General features: G+C 47.5%; 1 protein-coding gene across 1 annotated transcript in view; it reads left to right on the top strand.

The window, feature by feature from the left end:
- ABCE1 (ATP binding cassette subfamily E member 1) overlaps positions 1-22,138 on the top strand; it is a 38,143-nt gene that overhangs the window by 3,239 nt on the left and 12,766 nt on the right. Inside the window, exons 2-9 of the mRNA XM_044300519.1 lie at positions 2,068-2,224; positions 3,007-3,092; positions 10,387-10,484; positions 13,125-13,242; positions 20,325-20,462; positions 20,651-20,720; positions 21,276-21,372; positions 21,473-21,562. Coding sequence (XP_044156454.1) covers positions 2,122-2,224; positions 3,007-3,092; positions 10,387-10,484; positions 13,125-13,242; positions 20,325-20,462; positions 20,651-20,720; positions 21,276-21,372; positions 21,473-21,562 — 800 coding nt within the window. The 5' untranslated portion in view covers positions 2,068-2,121. The remainder of the gene's footprint in view (positions 1-2,067; positions 2,225-3,006; positions 3,093-10,386; positions 10,485-13,124; positions 13,243-20,324; positions 20,463-20,650; positions 20,721-21,275; positions 21,373-21,472; positions 21,563-22,138) is intronic.

Raw genomic sequence — 22,138 nt, 5'->3', positions numbered from 1 at the left:
GCCACAGCTTTCCACAGGGTGGGTGACACAGGTAATGTCTGCCAGAGCCATACTATGCAGCATGAAATGCGACAAGCTGGACTTTCCCATTGGATTACATTATGTTTTGTTCTCTAATGTATCCAGTCGTGCGGATTGTTCTTCTTGCCAGCGGATATCCCAGTCTATAGCTGGAGACTGGTCATCAGTATCAGATTGGCAGGGGTCTGACTTCCGGACGATCAGCTGAAGAGAAAGCAGCGGGATGCAACAGATGAATGCAGAGCGGGTGGATGTTTTTTCTCTTTTTGTAATTGTATTAGTGCCTTCTCTTTACTGCTTACCTGCTCGCTGTCATGCCTGCAGCGTCCCATTCACCTGAATGGACAGGAGCAGGGATGGAGGTGCTGTACTTACACTGCAATGGGAGCGCTGCTTTCTCTTCAAACACCTGATTGGTGGGGGTGCCAGGAGTTGCACCCCGCCGGTGCTGATATCCTGAGAATAGATCATCAGTATAAAAAAGGCAGACAACCCCTTTAAAACCGCTGTTCATTACCTTTCACTGGTCGCTGGTGGCACCTGCTGTTCTTTTCTATTTTAGCAAAGCGAGAGCCGGACCAGTGACATGCACACGTTTAGGGCTCCTAGAGAGTTCAGACTGGTCTTTAAGGACACGCCTTGCAGGCCAAGTTCACACCAGTTATTTCCATCAGTTAGGCCTCTTGCACACGACCGTATGGCTTTTTCACTATTTTGCGGTCCGCAAAAAATACGGATGACGTCCATATGCATTCAGTTTTTTGCGGAACAGCTGACCCCTGATAGAACAGTACGATCCTTGTCCGTTATGCGGACAATAATAGGACATGTTCTATCTTGGAACGGAAATACGGAAACTGAACAGTTTTTTTTGTGGACCCATTGAAATGAATGGTTTCGTATACGGAACTAAAAAAAACGGAACGTAAACGGGGGGAAAAAAACGTTTGTGTGGAAGAGACCTTATTGTGAGTGAAAACCAGTAGTGAAGCCTACGCAGAGAGGGTCTAATGGAAAGACCTGCACCTATTTTGTGTTTTTGACCCGCACCTGGTTTTGGCATCAAATAAGTGAAGTGTGAACTTGGCCTAACTAAAACTATGCAGCTATGTATAAGCTCTAGAGGAAAAAAAAAAAGATCAAGAGGCTCGTTCTGAGAGCCCAAACAGCCCGACGTGTAATATACTAGAGTCTGCACAGCTCAGCAACTGGTACACAGAAGCTAGAGAGATAAGAATGAGAAAGGGCTGCATTGCCGCCCGACCACAGGCTGATCGCTCTCCCAATACCAGCACATGGGCGATGCCCAGAAACAGTCAGTGTGTCTGCTGGACCTCCCAGGCCGACGACGCTCCCTTGGCCTAACCGTATCATAGTCTTTTATGATGGTCAGTTCATATCTGCGCGTGGTGTGCTCTCCGCATTTTATTTAATTTTTTCTGCCCCATTGAAATGAACGGGTCCGCATCCGATCCACAAAAATTGCGGAACAAAAATATGGTTGTCTGCATGAGACTTCTGTTTTAGTAACTGCTTCCATTGCCTATAATATAAAGCATCTTTGTACTATAACTCTATTATTTCTGCTTGACGTTTATGAATGAATTCCCAGCAGTTTGAGATAAATGTCCAACTGGGTGTTACAATTTGGGGGCGTGTCCCATAACGTCCTATTCGGACATTTATCCGGTCAGTGCTTTCAGTATCGGACTCTGCAGTGACGTTCCCCCTACCCCCACCTCCCCAAGCTGTTAACACCCGGTTGGAACTTTATTCCAAACTGCTAGCAATTCATAAGGAATATTAAAGGAATGGGGCATCATAGAGTCATGGGAATAGATGGTCCAGAATTATTACTACATGGAGAATGCAAGACACCACTGAAACCGACCTGTCAGGAGAGATGACAGTGCCAGAGCAGTATTGCTGTCCGTACAGTCCCTGGCGGCTCATATCGATCTTGTGCCAGAATTAGTTATTCAGGATCAAATTATTCTTAAAGCATTGCATAAACTTTTCACATTTTTATTTTTATTTATTTTTTAGGTTTGATTTTTAAAATTATTGCCTAAAACCAGAACAGCCAACGGTACACCCAAGATGGCGGACAAACTGACAAGAATAGCTATTGTTAGTCAGGACAAATGTAAGCCAAAGAAATGTCGTCAGGAGTGCAAAAAGAGCTGCCCTGTTGTGAGGATGGGTAAGTGAGCGAGTAGGGTAACTGAAGTCATTAGTGCTTCTCCCGAGAAGACCAATGCTGGTTCCCATTATTGGGTGATTTCTATAATGGTTTATATTAACATGGACGCCACCTGTAGATTCTGTTCCAAAGTCTTAAACCCCTTCTTGCAAGTGGATATATTACCAAGCCCTAATTGTGGTATTTTAACCACAACAGGACGTAATTGGCCATCTTGGATCCTGGTTGGAACTTGGGATTGATAACTACACTCCTCGTGTAACAACTGGGAACAGAGAAAACTATCGGTTCTCATTGCAGCATTTGAGGTCTTATGACCCTAGAATATTGACTGCTATTCCATAGCTTAGATACACACATACCTGTGTATTCCCATACATTACTGTATTTATATGCTTTACAGTTAAAATAAAAGATTATACGCTAAAGTCCCAATAGGACATAGAAAAAAGGAATATTAAACATACTGTAAATTACATAAAAATCAGATTGATACAGTTTTATGGGAAAAGAGTCTAACTTGTATTTTATTCATTGAAATCCTTGCTCTCTTGGGTCTTACCCAGTGATTAATAGCCTGTTCTGTGTAAATGTGCTTGCTAAGATGGCTCAGTCAGTAGGACTGCCCACGAGGAGCCTAAACCTGGAAAGAGCATGCTCAGTCCCCCCTGGTGTATACCATGCTGCCTGCTAATCTGATTGCATGTTATAAGTTAATTTGTAGGCAGCAGAGAAGCCTTGGTGCTGAAGATACAAACAGAATTTTTTTCTTTTTCCTCTAGGAAAATTGTGCATAGAAGTCACCCCCCAAAGTAAGATTGTATGGCTTTCAGAAACCCTTTGTATCGGGTGTGGTATCTGCATCAAGGTGAGAGCACTGAGGTTTTCATTTTCTTAATAAATGGCTTCATCTAGGCATGTTCAAGGGGGGGTTACTTTTCCAGAGCAGTGTATACTGCAGTTTGAAGTGGTTAGAAGTGTTAGGGAGATGCTGACAGTGCAAGTCCATAATATACTGCTACTTTTCCAGTGCAGTGTATACTGAAGGTTAAAGTGGTTAGTAGAAGTATTAGGGAGATGCTGACAGTGCAAGTCCATAATATACTGGTACTTTTCCAGTGTAGTGTATACTGCAGTTTGAAGTGGTTAGTAGAAGTATTAGGGAGATGCTGACAGTGCAAGTCCATAATATACTGGTACTTTTCCAGTGCAGTGTATACTGCAGTTTGAAGTGGTTAGAAGTGTTAGGCTGGGTTCAGACCTGAGCGTTTTACAGCGCGTTCCTACGCGCTGTAAAACGCTCAACAGGCAGGAACCAATGATTACCTATGGGAATTGTTCTCACCTGAGCGTTTTACAGCGCGTACGATCGCGCTGTAAAACGCCCGACGCCCCAAGAAGTACAGGAGCTTCTTTGGGGCGTTTTGTCGTGCGTTCCCGTACACAGACTTCAGCGGGAACACGCAACAATGGGCGTTGGCTTGTCTCTGTATGCGCGATTGCAAACGCCCGTACAATCGCGCATACAGAGCGTACGTTCAAGTACGCTCAGGTCTGAACCTAGCGTTAGGCCTCTTTCAGACGGGAAAAGGTGCGGGTGCGTTGTGGGAACATGCGCAATTTTTCCGTGCGAGTGCAAAACATTGTAATACGTTTTGCACTCGCGTGAGAAAAATCGGCATGTTTGGTACCCGAACTTCTTCACAGAAGTTTGGGCTTGGGATCGGTGTTCTGTAGATTGTATTATTTTCCCTTATAACATGGTTCTAAGGGAAAATAATAGTATTCTGAATACAGAATGCATAGTAAAATAGCGCTGGAGGGGTTAAAAAAAATGTAACTCCCCTTAATCCACTTGTCTTCATCTTAGCTGTGTGCAGGAACAGGACCTGTGGTGACGTCACTCCAGTCATCACATGATCTTTTACCATGGTGATGGATCATGTGATGACCGGAGTGACGTCACCACAGGTCCTGTTACTGCACACAGCTAAGATGAAGACAAGTGGATTAAGGGGAGTTACATTTTTTTTAACCCCTCCAGCGCTATTTTACTATGCATTCTGTATTCAGAATACTATTATTTTCCCTTATACCCATGTTATAAGGGAAAATAATAATGATCGGGTCTCCATCCCGATCGTCTCCTAGCAACCGTGCGTGAAGATCGCACCGCATCCGCACTTGCTTGCGGATGCTTGCGATTTTCACGCAACCCCATTCATTTCTATGGGGCCTGCGTTATGTGAAAAACTCACAAAATAGAGCATGCTGTGATTTTCACGCAACGCACAAGTGATGAGTGAAAATCACTGCTCATGTGAACAGCCCTATAGAAATGAATGGGTCGGGATTCAGTGCGGGTGCAATGCGTTCAACTCCATCGCATCCGCGCGGAATACTCGCCCATGTAAAAGGGGCCTTAGGGAGATGCTGACGGTGCAAGTCCATAATATACTGGTACAGATTTGTCAGAGCCTTTGAGGAGAATATTTGAAGGCAGTTTTGCATGAGTCTGTGTTGCGTACCGTATTAGCCTTATGCCTCACGCACCGGACCGTAATTTATTTTGCGGTCCGCAGAAAACGGACCTGCCAAAAATACGGATGACGACCGTGTGCATTCTGTATTTTACGGAACAGAACAGTTGGCCCCTAATAGAACAGTCCTATCCTTGTCCATAATGCTAACAATAATAGGGCATTTTTTTGTTTGTTTTTTGTGGACCCATTTAAATGAATGGTTCCGTATACGGGCCACAAAAAAAAACGTAACGGACACTGAAAGAAAATACGTTCATGTGCATGAGGCTTAACAAATAGTATTTCTCGCTCATATCATTGGGGGACACAGGACCATGGGTATAGCTTGCTGCTGCCACTAGGAGGCGACACTAGGCTGAAAGCTGTTTGCTCCTCCCCTGCAGGCTATACCCCCTCCAGCCTGGAGAGAGCATATCAGTTTTTAGCTTAGTGTCGTAGGAGGCAGACCTCCCTGCTTTGCAGGGTGGCGCTTTGATTATTTTATTTTTTATTTTTTCCAGAATCCGGATGGGGGGTCCAGGGTCGCTTGCGTCCCTGCATCCCCGGGAGGCGGGCCGGTGTACCTCGTTCACCGCCTTGCCGCCCCAAGAAGAAAAAGCGGACCAGGGCAGCCTCGCTCCCCTGCTTCCCCCCAGCTACAGGACTACCCTTTCTTCAGCCCTCTTCTGCCCGGACCCCTGTTGCCTGGTGCCAGCGGTCGTAGGGTGGTCCTGCTGGTGTTACAACTGAGGGTGAAGTCTACAGATGAAGATAGGTAAGTGACTCGCCTCCCAGGCCCCCACTCGCGGTATAACAGCGTGCCGTACTGCACGGCACCAGTGCCCCTGAGCGGCCCCCCCCCCCGTCCACCCGCCCGCCCGCGCCCCCGCACCCGTGTGCGTTCCGCCGGCACCTGTCTCGGACCTATCCGCTCCGTCTCCCTCCGTTCTTCGCCGCTGCATCGCGCACAGCAGTGTCTTTCTGTGCGATCGCAGCCGGCACTGCGCAGGGCAGATGCGCTATTCGCGGCGCGCCGGGACCTTCGTTGCCGCACGGCGGTGTCGGGTTCTTCCCCTCTGCTGCAGCGAAGCGGCCCCTTCTGGGCAGCCATATTATCGGGGACTTTAGGCACGCTGGCCGCGGCTGCGGTCACGTGCACAGGGGTGGGCGGCGCTTGCGGCCTTCTTCATTATCCTGCCGCTCCCGGGCTGTCAGGGGGCGTGGCTTATCTCCCGCCCTGCTGAAACTTCCTCTTCCTCCCGGCGCAGCGTGGTGGACACAGGACCTTGGCTCTCGCTCCACTCTGGTAGGAGATAGATACCCCGTTCAGCAGGATATCAAACCATGTCTGACCCGGCCACTGACCCCCCTCAGGCAACCTGTGTGACCACTCACTATGCCTGTTCAGTGTGTTCAGCCAAATTCCCTCGGGGCCAGTCACTCTCACTGTGCTCGGCTTGTCAGAAGCCTGCGCAGAGCAATCCCCCTAGAACACTGCAGCCCACAGAAGCCTTAGATCGCCCTGTTCAGGGGGAACCAGACTGGGCAAGGTCCCTGTCTCGGGCAGTGGAGGACCTCTCTAAGGTCTCCCATTCCACCCTTTCTCTGTTGGGTCGTTTGGTAGAAAAATCGCCACCGGTGCAATCCGCGCAACCGCATTGCACACAAACCAGAGGCAGACCTCCTAGTAAGCGCCCCAGAGCAGGTAACCATTCCTCCTCTGACGCCTCTGCATCCCCCCCTGCTCCTGGATCCCAGTCACAGGCGTCCTCCCTGTTAGGCGACGCACTGTCAGAGGGTGAGCTTGGGGATTCTGATGCGGATATGGATCTGGAGCACTCTTCTCAGATTGCTTCCATGGTGGATAGCCTGATTTCGGCAATAAGGGACACCTTCCGGGTTCAGGAGGATCTTCCCTCCACTAGCCAACAAGGGGTGTCGTTTCTGCGTCTCCAGGCTGGAGGCGTGCCCAGCAACCTCGCACAGCGCCAAGTAAGCAGCCTTCCGCATGAAGGTTTGTCTCCACCCTCTCAGGTGGGGGGGCGTCTTCTCCTGTTCCAGGACATTTGGCACGCCCACATTCCGGACGCATGGACGCTCGAGGTAGTTTCCTCGGGCTACAAAATAGAATTCAGGTCCCTTCCCCCCAACCGTTTCTTCCCTTCCCAGCCTCCCAGGGATCCCGTCCGGGCCGCGGCTTTCTTGAACGCCGTCCAGTCCTTACTTCTGCGGGGGGTTATTTCTCCGGTACCTCCAGAAGAGCGGTTCACAGGTTTTTATTCCAACCTGTTTGTGGTCCCCAAGAAGGAGGGCGATGTGAGACCGGTGCTGGACCTCAAACTTCTGAATCGCTATCTACGGGTTCAGAGGTTCAGAATGGAATCCCTTCGTTCCGTTGTAGCCTCATTGGTGCAGGGGGAGCACATGGCGTCTTTGGACGTACAAGATGCGTATCTCCACATACCTATTGCTACCATGCACCAACGTTTCCTCCGATTTGCCATCCAGTCGGATCACTTCCAATTCGTCGCGCTGCCATTCGGTCTGGCGACGGCCCCGCGGGTGTTCACGAAGGTTCTGGCACCCCTTCTGGGGATTCTGCGGTCCAGGGGCATTACCCTTCTCCCATACCTGGACGACATCTTAGTCAAAGCCCCGTCAGCGCCGCAATGCGCAGACAGCCTTCGGATTACGATGAGCACGCTCACTCGCTTCGGCTGGATTCTCAACCGAAGGAAGTCATGCCTGTCTCCGACCACTCGGATCAGGTTCCTGGGTATGACGTTGGATTCCGAGGCCGCCGTGGTCCGTCTCCCTCTGGACAAGAGATTGGGCATTCAGAATGCAGTGGTTCTGCTCAACCGGCATCGCAAGGTATCGATTCGCAACTGCATGCGAGTTCTGGGGCTGATGGTGGCCTCATTCGAGGCGGTACCGTTCGCCCAGTTCCACACCAGGGAGTTTCAGCGGCTCATCCTGTCCTCCTGGGACAAGTCCCGGGATTCACTGGACCTCAGGATCTCGCTGCCTCAGCCCGTTCGCGAGGCTCTCGTCCTGGTGGATGATTCCGGACCACCTGTCGTCAGGGAAGTCGTTCCTGCCGGTGTCATGGACGGTGATTACGACCGACGCCAGCCTCCGCGGTTGGGGAGGGGTCTTCGGTACTCGGACAGCCCAAGGTGTCTGGTCTCTGTCGGAGTCCAGACTACCCATCAATATCCTGGAGCTCCGGGCCATCTACCTCTCCCTTTGCCATTGGACCACCGATTTGTGGGGCCGTCCGGTCAGGATACAGTCGGACAACGCCACAGCGGTCGCCTACATCAATCACCAGGGGGGGACGCGCAGCGGACCGGTGATGGACGAGGCCGCGAGGATTCTGCAGTGGGCGGAAGCCCATGTCCCGGTGGTCTCGGCGATCTTCATCCCGGGCGTGGACAATTGGACGGCGGATTTCCTCAGCCGAACGACGGTGGACTCGGGGGAGTGGGCTCTCCACCCGGAGGTGTTCGAGGACCTTTGTCTCCGGTGGGGTCGCCCGGAAGTGGACCTAATGGCATCTCGGTTGAATCACAAACTCCCGTGCTTCCTGTCTCGCGCAAGGGATCCGATGGCCTACGACGTGGACGCACTCGTGGCACCGTGGGACGACTTCAGTTTTCTGTATGTATTCCCGCCGCTGCCGCTCCTACCGCGGATTCTTCGCAGAATCAGGATGGAGGGTGTTCAAACGCTCCTAATTGCCCCAGACTGGCCGCCGAGCTTGGTACTCGGAGCTCGTTCTGCTCCTGGGGGACAGCGCCGTGGCCTCTTCCATTCAGGCCCGACCTGCTCTCACAGGGCCCAGTCTTCCACCAGGGTTTACATACGCTGCGTTTGACGGCGTGGCTATTGAAACCTTCCTGCTGAAGAACGGGGGTTTCTCGGATGCGGTCGTTCGCACGATGATTAGGGCTCGGAAGCCCTCCTCCGCGAGAATCTACTATCGTACGTGGAGGTCGTTCTTGAAATTCTGTGAGGACAGGGACCTCCCCTCTAGGAGGTTTTCCCTCCCTACGGTGTTGGCCTTTCTTCAAGCGGGTTTGGAGCTGGGTCTGGCCCTAAGTTCGCTGAAAGGGCAGGTTTCGGCCCTTTCCATATTTTTCCAGCTTACGCTGGCGGTGCTGGGGCCCGTCAAGACCTTCATGCAGGGTGTTGCGCACACCGCGGTTCCATATCGGCCACCGTTACATTCCTGGGACCTGAATTTGGTGCTGGTGGCACTTCAGTCCGAGCCGTTTGAACCCCTGCAGGAAGTCTCCCTCCGCATGTTGTCATGGACGGTCGCATTCCTGGTTGCCATTACGTCCATCCGTCGGGTGTCGGCACTGTCGTGCAAGGAGCCTTTCTTGGTGTTCCATCAGGATAAGGTGGTGCTCCGGACGGTGCCGTCGTTTCTGCCGAAGGTGGTGTCGGCGTTCCATGTCAATGAGGACATTGTCCTCCCCTCGCTTTGCCCTAAACCTTCTCATCCTAGGGAAGTGGCGCTTCATCGTCTGGATGTAGTGCGGGCCTTACGGATCTACCTGGCCGCGGTAGCCTCCTTTCGGCGAGCGGACTCTCTGTTCCTAGTTCCGGAGGGTCCTCGGAAGGGTTTGGCGGCATCCAAGGTGGCGATTGCTCGGTGGATTAGATCGGCCATTCACGAGGCCTACCGCTCCAAAGGCAGGGTTCCTCCGCCTGGCGTCACGGCTCACTCTACCAGGGCGGTCGGGGCTTCTTGGGCACACTTTCACCACGCTTCGGCGTCTCAATTGTGTAAGGCAGCGACTTGGTCTTCGTTGCACACCTTCACCAAGTTCTACAAGGTGCATTCGTTCGCATCGGCGGATGCTGCTCTTGGCCGTAGGATCTTACAGGCCGCAGTGTAGTGGCTCGACTGTGGAGGTGGAGTCAGCGGTTTTCCCACCCTGGGGACTGCTTTAGGACGTCCCATGGTCCTGTGTCCCCCAATGATATGAGCGAGAAAACGAGATTTTTGTGAACTCACCTTGTAAAATCTCTTTCTCGCTTTATTCATTGGGGGACACAGCACCCACCCATTGTTGTTGGTTTCTACTGAGACCAGTGGTCCAAGTTACCGGTTGGGACTGAGGTCAGGTTCGGTTGTTTGGTTGGACTGTGGTCTTCCTGTTTTGTTTTGTTTCGGTATGTTTCTCCTACTGCTGAAGCACAAACTGATATGCTCTCTCCAGGCTGGAGGGGGTATAGCCTGCAGGGGAGGAGCAAACAGCTTTCAGCCTAGTGTCGCCTCCTAGTGGCAGCAGCAAGCTATACCCATGGTCCTGTGTCCCCCAATGAATAAAGCGAGAAAGAGATTTTACAAGGTGAGTTCACAAAAATCTCGTTTTTTTCAAAAATAGCCATGCACCTTGTATGTAGTGTGGCAGTGTAGCTCCATTCATGTCAGTGGGGCCAAACTGCACTGCCAGACACACAGAAACAGGTGTGGCACTGTTTCTGGAGAAGAAAAGCAGCTAAGTTTTTCTAATTCTGGGGAAAAAAAACTTTACTCAAGATGTAAAAACCTAGTTTTTTAGGCTTTTATTTTAACTATTAAAGTATCACATTCTTGAAACTAAATGATTTTACAATTTACAGAAATGTCCTTTTGGCGCCTTGTCAATTGTTAACCTGCCAAGCAACTTGGAGAAAGAAACCACCCACAGATATTGTGCCAATGCCTTTAAGCTTCACAGGTAAGGATAGTAAGGTACACATCAACTTCCTGGCTGAAATAAAGGGGGTTTATGACCATAGGAAAAGAGCATCTGCTGCCCCTACGTATGGCGCTCTCTTCAATTGTGTTGCTGTACTAGACACAGCCCCTGGACCAGAGTGTTGGTGTTTCTGTGGGAGGATAGAGTGCAGCTTTTTCCCTTGTCACGTCAACCCCTTTTACTAGCTGAGATTTCTGGGAAGACCATTAAGAAATGCATTTTGATGACCAAGCTTCATACACATAAGCCATTTACTCACTATTAAGCATATGCAGGACCTTTTTCTTTCAGATAAAGACTACATTTTATTGGATAGGGATCACCTTCCCTCTCATTTAAAAGGAGTTAAAGGGAATCTGTCATAAAAAATGACCTATTGTTTAAATCACAATTGTGTGTTTCACATATATTTAAATAATTTTTAATATTTTCAATTTCCCATGTCAATATCTATATTTAAATAAAAAAAAACATAAAATCCTGCCGTTTTTGCACTGGCCACTAAGCATAATAAGGGGCCTCACTTCTTGGTCTGTACAGATCCCTTTACTGCAGTCGCCTGCTAAGGGCTCTTTCACACCTGCGTTATAGTCTTCCGGCATAGAGTTCCGTCGTCGGGGCTCTATGCCGGAAGAATACTGATCAGGATTTTCCTAATGCATTCTGAATGGACAGTCCGTCCTTCAGGATGTCTTCAGTTCCGGAACGGAACGTTTTTTGGCCGCAGCATGCTGCGCTTTTTGCTCCGGCCAAAAATCCGGAACACTTGCCGCAAGGCCGGATCCGGAATGAATGCCCATTGAAAGGCATTGATCCGGATCCGGCCTTAAGCTAAACGTCGTTTCGGCGCATTGCCGGATGCGACGTTTAGCTTTTTCTCAATGGTTACCATGGCTGCCGGGACGCTAAAGTCCTGGCAGCCATGGTAAAGTGTAGTGGGGAGCGGGGAGCAGCATACTTACCATCCGTGCGGCTCCCGGGGCGCTCCAGAGTGACGTCAGGGCGCCCCAAGCGCATGGATCACGTGATCGCATGTACACGTCATCCATGCGCCTGGGGCGCTCTGACGTCATTCTGGAGCGCCCCGGGAGCCGCACGGATGGTAAGTATGCCGCTCCCCACTACTACTATGGCAACCAGGACTTTAATAGCGTCCTGGGTGCCATAGTAACACTGAAAGCATTTTGAAGACGGATCCGTCTTCAAATGCTTTCAGTACACTTGCGTTTTTCCGGATCCGGCGTGTAATTCCGGCAAGTGGAGTACACGCCGGATCCGGACAACGCAAGTGTGAAAGAGGCCTTACCTGTCATTCTAATCCTGCCTGTAATGATATCCCCTATGTGTATAGATAAGACGGGACCCACCTTTTACAATAGGAAAGAATAGATAAACTTTAACAATCACAGAACATGCCTAGAAAACTTTCCCATAGAAGTCAATAAGGTCCCCTCCTGGTCATTGTGTCTATGGACCATGGGGCTGCCGTAAAGCAATTTTTTTAAAGGGGTTCTCAGGGAAAGGGAAAAAAAAAACCCTTTTAATTATTTATAAAAAAAATAAAAAAATTCTAGGGGGCAGCAGTTTAGGAAATAAAATAGCCGCTGTCAGATTCCTGGACATGGAATTTGTCTTCCTAATGAAACTACAGGACGGCCTGTGTAAGAAAGATACCTTTGTGAGCTCCATTCTCTGCCTATATGAGCACTGTGAAGCATGGAATTGTGTGCAGACGTCAGAAGAGAGTGGAAGTCACCTCACCTTAAACACACCGGCTGAGGTGTTTCCTAATGACACTCCTCCTCCACAGCAGTGCGTCTGGTCCTACATGTCAGCTTGTGAGTAGTAAAGCACATGCACTTAGCTGTCATCTGCACGTAATTCCATGCTTCACAGTGCTCATACAGGCAGAGAACGGAGCTTGCAAAGGGCTCCTGCTCTGCATTCTCACACAGGCTGTCCTGCAGTGTCATTAGGAGGATGGATTCCATATCCAGGAATCTGACAGTAGCCATTTTAATTCCTTCACTGATTGGCTCATTTTGTCTAGGGAACATTCTAAAAATAAAGGCATTTGGGAATTTATTTGTTATTTTATTTTTATTTTTTTTCTCAGTATTTTAATTATTTTATTTTTTCCCGAAGAAATCCCTTCAACGCTTTTGTAAATTTTGTTAAGGACAGCTCAGTCAAGATGGCCGCCCCCATAATAATGTTCAGGAAATAGAATAAAAAAGAATGGAATGAAAAATAGAATTAATAAATCTACAGAAAAAATGTGTTGCTATCTGATTTTAACGGTCATAACATTTTGGGTGACACATTTCCTTTAGTACCTGATCGGCAGTGATCCTGATCAGCTGCTCCAGAGTAGCTCCAGCGCTGGAACTACATGTGATCAGAGCTGGTTACTGCAGCACTGCTCTAATTGAAATCAATGTGCTCCTACCACTATACAATGCCGTGAGCTTTGTAGTGCTGGAGCTGTTCCACAGCAGGGGGTCAACCTCCCACCAATCAGATATTGATGGCCTGTCCTGAAGATACACCATCAATATAAAAAGTCTAAACAACCCCTTTAATAAATTGCTGAAGATATGTTTAATTTTCTACCTACAGGTTGCCTACTCCCCGGCCTGGTGAGGTGCTTGGATTAGTGGGAACCAATGGTATTGGAAAATCAACTGCATTGAAAATTCTGGCTGGAAAACAAAAACCTAATCTTGGGAAATATGATGTAAGAAAATTAATTTGTTTTTAAAGTGTAACTGTCATATTTAGTTTTTAGTTTGCTAATGTGTAAGGATAGGGAACACTTTTGTAATACATCTTTAGGGGAAACCTTTTTTTGTTTTTTATAGAATACTTGAACTGAAATGTCCCTTAGCAGCAGGGCTGTGGAGTCGGTAGATAAAATGGTCCGACTCCTCAGTTTTTGGTACTTCCGACTCCTTTGTATTTAATATGCGAATGTCATTACCAGAGAACTACTGGCTAGGAAGCTGCTGCCTTCTCCTTTGTGTGCTGATCTTCTGCTGAAGATAGGGCAGTGGGAGGATCCAGGACGGGGCATTTATTGTAAAACATGATTTCCCTAGTAGAATCCCATAGTCAGGTTTAAAGGTTAAGTTAACAATCTGAGTTTACAAGTTTTTATAGCCTTAGCTTAATGGCAGCTTTTTTTTTCCTAATGGTTTAAAGCTTCAGTCTTGAACTATTGACTACTCATTCCCGTCACTTATAAAAGTGTCTCTAGTCCTGCAAAAAACATATTTAGTGATCAGTTATCAGTGAGAGGCTAGGTTAACCATGGGCGTTGCGTTCCCTGTAATAGCGGAACACAACACAATGGAAAGTATAAGTATTGCCGCTCCTTAACTGTGTGCTGCGTGCCATATAGTGAAGCATATGAAAAGCATGCTTCTTCATGGTCACTTAACGTGTTCGTTTTGCGGTGACGTGACGCACTGCATGCATTGGCCTTTATTCTTACAGTAGAGAAGTACCGTATTTTTCGCAAAAGTGGGGGAAAAATAGCAGTGCGTCTTATGGGGGCGAATGCTACGACTGTCCGGTGAATAGGCTGAGAGGGAGTAGGGGCATCTGTTTCTGTAATGGCAGTATTCTACTACACCGGGCCCCGCTCACTGTAGTATACAGTAATCATATCTAACTTGTGGGTATTGTTAAAGTATTCCAATCATCTTAAAAACTTCTTGGCAGTCAAAAGGCCGGGCAGGCGCTCGTAGCATAGCTCACTACGTCACGCGCCTGCTCCGCCCACTTTATGAATGAAGCAGGCACCGGGCCCCGCTGCCATTACAGAAACAGATGCTGGCCCCCATTCACTACACAGGGACACTGTTATGGGGGGGATCTGTGGATGACACATAAGATGCTATATATGTGTCATCCACAGGTGCCCCAATAACAGTGCCACCCACAGATGCCCCAATAACAGTGCCACCCACAGATGCCCCCATAAGTGTCATCCACAGACTACCATTAGTTCAAAACCCACTAAAAGCACACCTTTTGGTTCAAAATATTTTTTTTATTTTCCTCCTCAAAAACCTAGGTGCGTCTTATAGGGCGAAAAATACGGTAATTAATTAATTATAACTTTTAGTGAATTGGGACATTTAAACTTGCTTTTTTTTATTTATTTTTTATTCCAATTTAAATCTAGTCGAAGTCGGTTCATTTTTTGCCAACTCCGACTCCACAGCCCTGCTTAGCAGGGATCTTTTTTCAGAGCTGCTGCTAAGGGACATTCGTCTTCCTAACAGCTCATGCTGTACTGATCCTTGGAGCTGGCGGGCGTCTGTCCTCAGTGCTCTCTCATATAGTGGGGACGATAGTGATAACTAGATGAAATATACATAAATATTTGCACGTCATTCCTGATCAGTGTGGCTGCCAACACTGTCGGTGAGCTATTCTGTACTGCAGGATAAACCAGCTGCCGGCAATGGTAAGCGCTCACTAAAGGCAATGCAGGGGGAGCCTGTTATACAGTATATAGGGACAGTTATAGTATATAACTTGTAGTGAGCGCTCACACAGGCATCGCTTGCTGACAGCGTTGGCCTCGCCGTTCAGTGAGCAGGAAGGAAGAATGTATTTATATAAGAGGACCTTTCACTTGTATAAACTTTGTGAACTGAGTATGCTGCCATATAGAGTGGCGCCCGGGGATCTCACTGCACTTACTATTATCCCCGGACGCCGCTCCGTTCCCCCGTTATAGGCTCCGGTACCTTTGCTTCTTAAGTTATAGTAGGCGGGTCTTCCCTTATCCTGTGGGCGTCTCCTTCTCCTAGGCTGCAGAGCTGGCCAATCGCAGAGCACAGCTCACAGCCTGGGAGGTTTTTTTCTCCTAGGCTGTGAGCTGTGCGCTGCGATTGGCCAGCTCTGCAGCCTAGGAGAAGGAGATGCCCACAGGACAAGGGAAGACCCGCCTACTATAACTTAAGAAGCAAAGGTACCGGAGCCTATAACGGGAGAACGGAGCGGTGCCCGGGGATAATAGTAAGTGCAGTGAGATCCACGGGCGCCACTCTATATGGCAGCATACTCAGTTCACAAAGTTTATACAAGTGAAAGGTCCTCTTTAATACATATTGAAACTAATTATTGCTTTATTAGCCCCACTATATGAGGGAGCGGTGAGGGCAGACACCTGCCAGCTCCCAGCCCGGCTTCTGGTAAGTACAGCACTGCGCTGTTAGGAAGACGGGTGTCCCTTAGCAGCGGCTCTGAAAAAAATCACTGCTAAGGGACATTTCAGCCCAAGTTTTCTACTATAAATACAGGTTTTCCCTATATAAAGTATATTAGAAAGATGTTCCCTATCCCCACCCATTAGAAAAATAAAAGAAAACATGACCGTTACACTTTGTTTTCTTGCTTTTCGTGTTGAGCTTCAGAAACTGAGCAATAAAACTCCTTACGTCTTCCTTATGCTACAACTTGTTTAACCCCTTAGTGACCAAGCCTGTTTGGGCCTTTATGACCAAGCGTTTTTCTTCCTTTTTACATGGTCTCGTTCCAAGAGCTATAACTTTTTTAGTTTTTTGTCTATATAGCTTTATGAGGGCTTGGTTTTTACGGGGCAAGTTGTAGTTTTTAATGGCGCCATTTTGGGGTACAAATAACTTTCTAATTAACTTTTATTAACTCTTTCTGGGAGGGAGATGGGGAAAAATAGCAATACTGCCACTGCGTTCTTACATTATACATTTTACGGCGTTCATTTTTCGGTACAAATAACATAATATATTTATTCTCTGGGTCAGTACGATTACAGTGATACTAAATACCTATAATTTTTTTTACGTTTTACAACTTTTTTTTGCAATAAAACCCCTTTTATTAACCCAAAAAATGATTTTGCATTGCCACTTCACAGGACCCATAACTTTATTTATTTTTTTCCTATGGAGTTGTGTGAGGGCTAGATTTTTGAGGGACGACTTGTATTTTTCATTGGTATCATTTTAGAGTAAATGCCACTTTTTGATCGCTTGTTAATTTTTTTTTCGGTGGAAACTAAGAATAAATTAGAAATTCTCTTTTTTTTTTTTTTTTTTTTTTTTTTTTTTAATGGCGTTCACCATAGGGGATAATTTATGTAATATTTATGTAGTCTGGGTCGTTACAGACGCGGCAATACCAAACATATGGGGGATATGTTCTTTTTGCAATTATTTTTTATTGAAAAGCGTATTTTCAATGGAAAACATTAGGGCTGCAGCTAACGATTATTTGAATAATCGATTAGTTGCCGATTAATTTCTACGATTAATCGATTAATCGGGAAAAACGACAAAATTACAAAACAGAGGTTTATATGATCTTACTTGAAAAATTATGTTCAAAGGCCATATTAAAACAAATTGTGGACGACACTTATGGGGGATCTGTGGACGACACTTATGGGGGATCTGTGGACGACACTTATGGGGGATCTGTGGACGACACTTATGGGGGATCTGTGGACGACACTTATGGGGGATCTGTGGACGACACTTATGGGGGGATCTGTGGACGACACTTATGGGGGATCTGTGGACGACACTATTATGGGGGATCTGTGGACGACACTATTATGGGGGATCTGTGGACGACACTATTATGGGGGATCTGTGGACGACACTTATGGGGGATCTGTGGACGACACTTATGGGGGATCTGTGGACGACACTTATGGGGGATCTGTGGACGACACTTATGGGGGATCTGTGGACGACACTTATGGGGGATCTGTGGACGACACTTATGGGGGATCTGTGGACGACACTATTATGGGGGATCTGTGGACGACACTATTATGGGGGATCTGTGGACGACACTTATGGGGGATCTGTGGACGACACTTATGGGGGATCTGTGGACGACACTTATGGGGGGATCTGTGGACGACACTTATGGGGGGGGGATCTGTGGACGACACTTATGGGGGGGGATCTGTGGACGACACTTATGGGGGGGGGATCTGTGGACGACACTTTATGGGGGGGGGATCTGTGGACGACACTTATGGGGGGGGGATCTGTGGACGACACTTATGGGGGGATCTGTGGACGACACTTATGGGGGGATCTGTGGACGACACTTATGGGGGGATCTGTGGACGACACTTATGGGGGATCTGTGGACGACACTTATGGGGGGATCTGTGGACGACACTTATGGGGGGATCTGTGGACGACACTTATGGGGGGATCTGTGGACGACACTTATGGGGGGATCTGTGGACGACACTTATGGGGGGATCTGTGGACGACACTTATGGGGGGATCTGTGGACGACACTTATGGGGGGATCTGTGGACGACACTTATGGGGGGATCTGTGGACGGCGTTTATGGGGGATCTGTGGACGACACTATTATGGGGGATCTGTGGACGGCGTTTATGGGGGATCTGTGGACGGCGTTTATGGGGGATCTGTGGACGGCGTTTATGGGGGATCTGTGGACGGCGTTTATGGGGGATCTGTGGACGGCGTTTATGGGGGATCTGTGGACGGCGTTTATGGGGGATCTGTGGACGACACTTATGGGGGATCTGTGGACGACACTATTATGGGGGATCTGTGGACGGCGTAGTTATGGAGAGGGGGATATGTGCACTGTTATGGGCATAACAGTGCACAGATCCCTTTCCTCATAACAGTGCACAGACCCCCCTTCCCATAGCAGTGCCATACACAGACCCCCCCCTCCTCCCCATAGCAGTGCTATACACAGATCCTCCCCCCTCCCCATAGCAGTGCTATACACAGACCCCCCTTCCCCCTAACAGCCCCGGCGCTTGCATCTTTATTTTACCTTTTTACAATGACGCTCCCGCTCCTGTAACAGCCAGGCAGAGCGGACGGCGGCGTAACGTCACTCAATCACGTGACGCGCCTGCTCCGCCCACTTCATGAATGAAGGAGGCGGAGCAGGCGCGTCACGTGATTGAGTGACGTTACGCCGCCGTCCGCTCTGCCTGGCTGTTACAGGAGCGGGAGCGTCATTGTAAAAAGGTAAAATAAAGATGCAGCGCCCGCCCGAATAGCAACGAATCGGCGATTATTCGATAACTGGATTTGTCGACAACGAATCCAGTTATCGAATATAATCGATTACATCGATTAATCGTTGCAGCCCTAGAAAACATTTTTTTATTTAAATGTGTATTTTTTTTCTATTTTTTTTTTTTTTTACTACTTAATAGTCCCACAAGGGGGCTATAATATACAGTATTTTGATTGCTTTTAAAATGTAATGCATTATCTCTATAATGCATTACATTTCAATAGCAATGCTATTCAAACATTGACCAGCAGGCTGCGCCAGAGAGGCACAGCCTGCTGGAGATAACTGAAGACAGGCTCGGGGCCCTGATCGGAAGCAAGGTAAGCTTCCCAACACATTGGCACCCCGCGATTGCATTTTCGGGGTGCTGATGGGAGACAGAGGGAGTCCGCTCCCTCTGTCACCACTTTACATGCAGCGGGCGCCATTGCGCCACAGCAGAAGCACGGAGCGTTAACATGATTGATAATGCTCCGTGCCTCTCTGTGACCTCTTTACTACGAAATCACAGTGAGATAAAGTTGTCACCGTGATTTTGTAGTAAAAAGATCAGAGAGGCACAGAGCATTATCAGTCATGTTAATGCTCCGTGCTTCTGCTGTCCGCATCGGGTCTTGGCTGTCATTCACGGAGCGGATGACACGCTCGGCATCCGCTCGTGTGAAACAGCCCTAAGTGTGAAAAAAAGGCACCAGGAGAACTGCATCCATGCGAAAGTTAAAGGAACACTGGACAGAAATACACAAAAGGATACCGATCCTAATTTGACTACTATTAAAATGGATAAAGAGGTTAATAAAATCTTCTCCATGTGTCCCAAGAGATCACCCCTTTCTCCTTTCTTCCCCTCTGACCTGTCTGCAGAAGGACAAGGATTAAAGGGGTTGTACACACCAGGGGGCCTTCCTGATGGACTCCCAGGTGTTGCCAGCCCTGTAGAAAGACTCGTACCTACCTGATCCCCACTGCTGGGTTCTGGCTCCTTTGCTCCCCTGCCACCTCTCCACATCAAGTCTCCCTGCATCAATATCCAGTAAACTGACTGGTCGCAGCAATGTGTCCCCCATGTGTTGGGTGACTCAGTGACATGACACCGGGTGACTCATTGCTGCAGCGGTCATGTGACCCATCTTAAACTGGATATTGAGACCAGAGATCCTTAGAGGGTGGCGGAGGAGCAAGTTGCTGGAACCGAGGGGCAGGGATCAGGCAAGTATGATTGCATCCTCATATCCGACCATGCTGGCAGTTGTGCCAGAACAGCCTCCCAGGGATGAACCGCCCTTTTAACCACTGCCCCTTTGGCTGATACCCATGCCCTCAGCCATTAATCAGCCAAAATGGAAGCTATTACAAGGAAAATTAACCTGCGTACTCTGCACAATTTCTAAAAGACAGAAAAACAGTTGTTCAGTTTTATACTTGCATTTTTTATTTCAAGGTTTTGTGTTCCCTTTACTCTTTTTATGCTGCTGTAACATAGTCAAAATGATGCAATATTTGAATCTACAGAATATGAACCTCAAACCTAGCCATACATTATATAGTATAAAATGAATGAACCTGTTGTGGGAGTCCCTAAACATAGTTACATCATTAAGTTGTCCAGTGCAGCCCTAGTAGAGGAAGATGGAGGAATTCTGCAGGTGGGAGGTGAATTGGTTCAGCCACTTACACCATATTATTGAATACAAGTGTTATGCATAACGTGTGATTAATCCTTGTCATTACAGGATCCTCCAGATTGGCAAGAAATCCTGACTTATTTTAGGGGATCAGAGCTGCAGAACTATTTCACCAAGATTTTGGAGGATGATTTGAAAGCTATTATTAAGCCTCAGTATGTGGACCAAATTCCAAAAGCTGCGAAGGTTGGTGTGCCACTACGCGGATTTACTTCTTCTGAAGCTGTTTGTTTAAGAATGTGATGTTGTAACCCATTACCCTGAAGTGCTGTTAACTTCTTATTTTCATATATTGCTCTTTTCTTAAGAAATATTTATATAAATGGAGAGGATTTTAGTGTAACAAAGTTAATGAAGAATAATTGTTTTCTCAGGGCCCAGTGGGGACCATTTTGGATCGAAAAGATGAAACAAAGACCCAGACTATAGTTTGTGAACAGCTTGGTAAGTACTGTTTGGAAACGGCTTGAAGCGTGTTAAGCGTGGCGTAAACTCAAAGGGAACCTGCAGTCTATGGACAGCGTGTTATAGAGCAAGAGAAGCTGAACAGATTGGTTTGAAGTAGGGGAAGGTTCATTATAACCATGTACAATTCTTTGTATGCTTACTAGTCCTGTAGACAGTCCAATTCAGTGACGGTCAGTCGTCCTTGTATCATATACAGAGAGCTGTCAATCACTGAATCATACTGCTCACAGGACTGCTAAGCATAGAAATAAAATACACTCCTTTTCAATGCTCTGCTGATCAGCACCGGCGCTTCAGAGAACTCCCCTTTTTCTCCTGTGCTTTCTTTAAAAGTGTCGGCACATGACTGCTACAGCCAGGTACTTATATTGTAATGTCAGGACCGGTGAAATGTCCGCTTTTAAGATACAGCATTAGCACATTCTTCCATAGTGTAATTTTGCTCTACTACCATAATCCCCATTTAAAGATTTTCTGAGACCACCACTGTACTCCTGTATACTGTATTCATACTGATTTTGGTGGTAACAGATCTTACTCATCTGAGGGATCGAAATGTGGAGGACCTTTCCGGAGGAGAGCTTCAGCGATTTGCCTGTGCGGTCGTTTGTATCCAGAAAGCTGACATGTAAGAAAAGCTAATAATATATGTAGCGAAGTACTGTGTGTAATTTTTTACAATCTAGGTACGTTTGACATATTTATAACAATCCTTTTTCTTTTCACAGCTTCATGTTTGATGAACCATCTAGTTATTTAGATGTAAAGCAGCGTCTTAAGGCTGCTATTACCATCAGATCTCTAATCGATCCTGACCGGTAAGAGAACTTTTCTGTTTACTTGTCGCCTTATTAACAATAAATGTCATAACTACAAAGCTACTTTTCTGTTGTCAACGTTTATCTTAAAGGGGTTGTCCAAGTTATATTTATTGATGACCTATCCTCGGGATAGGTCATCAATATCAGATCAGCAGGTTTCCGGGGCTCGTTAGGAACTATCTGTCCCATTGAAATGAATGGGACGGCTTGGATGTAATTACACCTGCTCACCGTTGCAGATGCAATGGCGAGCAAGTAAACAATGAAGAGGAGGCAGCGCTAGCACGGCGCACACCTTCTCTTCAAACAGCTGATCGGATGGGGTGCCGGCTGTCCGGGCCCCTATTTTGAGGATAGGGCATCAATAAATATAACTTGGACAACCCCTTTCAAATAAGTCATTGGAGACTGGTTGGATGTTAGGGATACAGTTCCTAAGGCTACTTTCACACTAGCGTTTTTGTTGGATCCGGCAGGGTTCAGTAAAAACGCTTCCGTTACTGATAATATAACCATCTGCATCCATTATGAACTAATCCGGTTGTATTATCTTTAACATACGGATCCGTCACG

This window comes from Bufo gargarizans, chromosome 1 (assembly GCF_014858855.1).
Source record: "Bufo gargarizans isolate SCDJY-AF-19 chromosome 1, ASM1485885v1, whole genome shotgun sequence".
Taxonomy (NCBI): Eukaryota; Metazoa; Chordata; class Amphibia; order Anura; family Bufonidae; genus Bufo; species Bufo gargarizans.
Note: the sequence above shows the minus strand (reverse complement) of the source record. Positions and strands in the feature narration are given on the sequence as shown.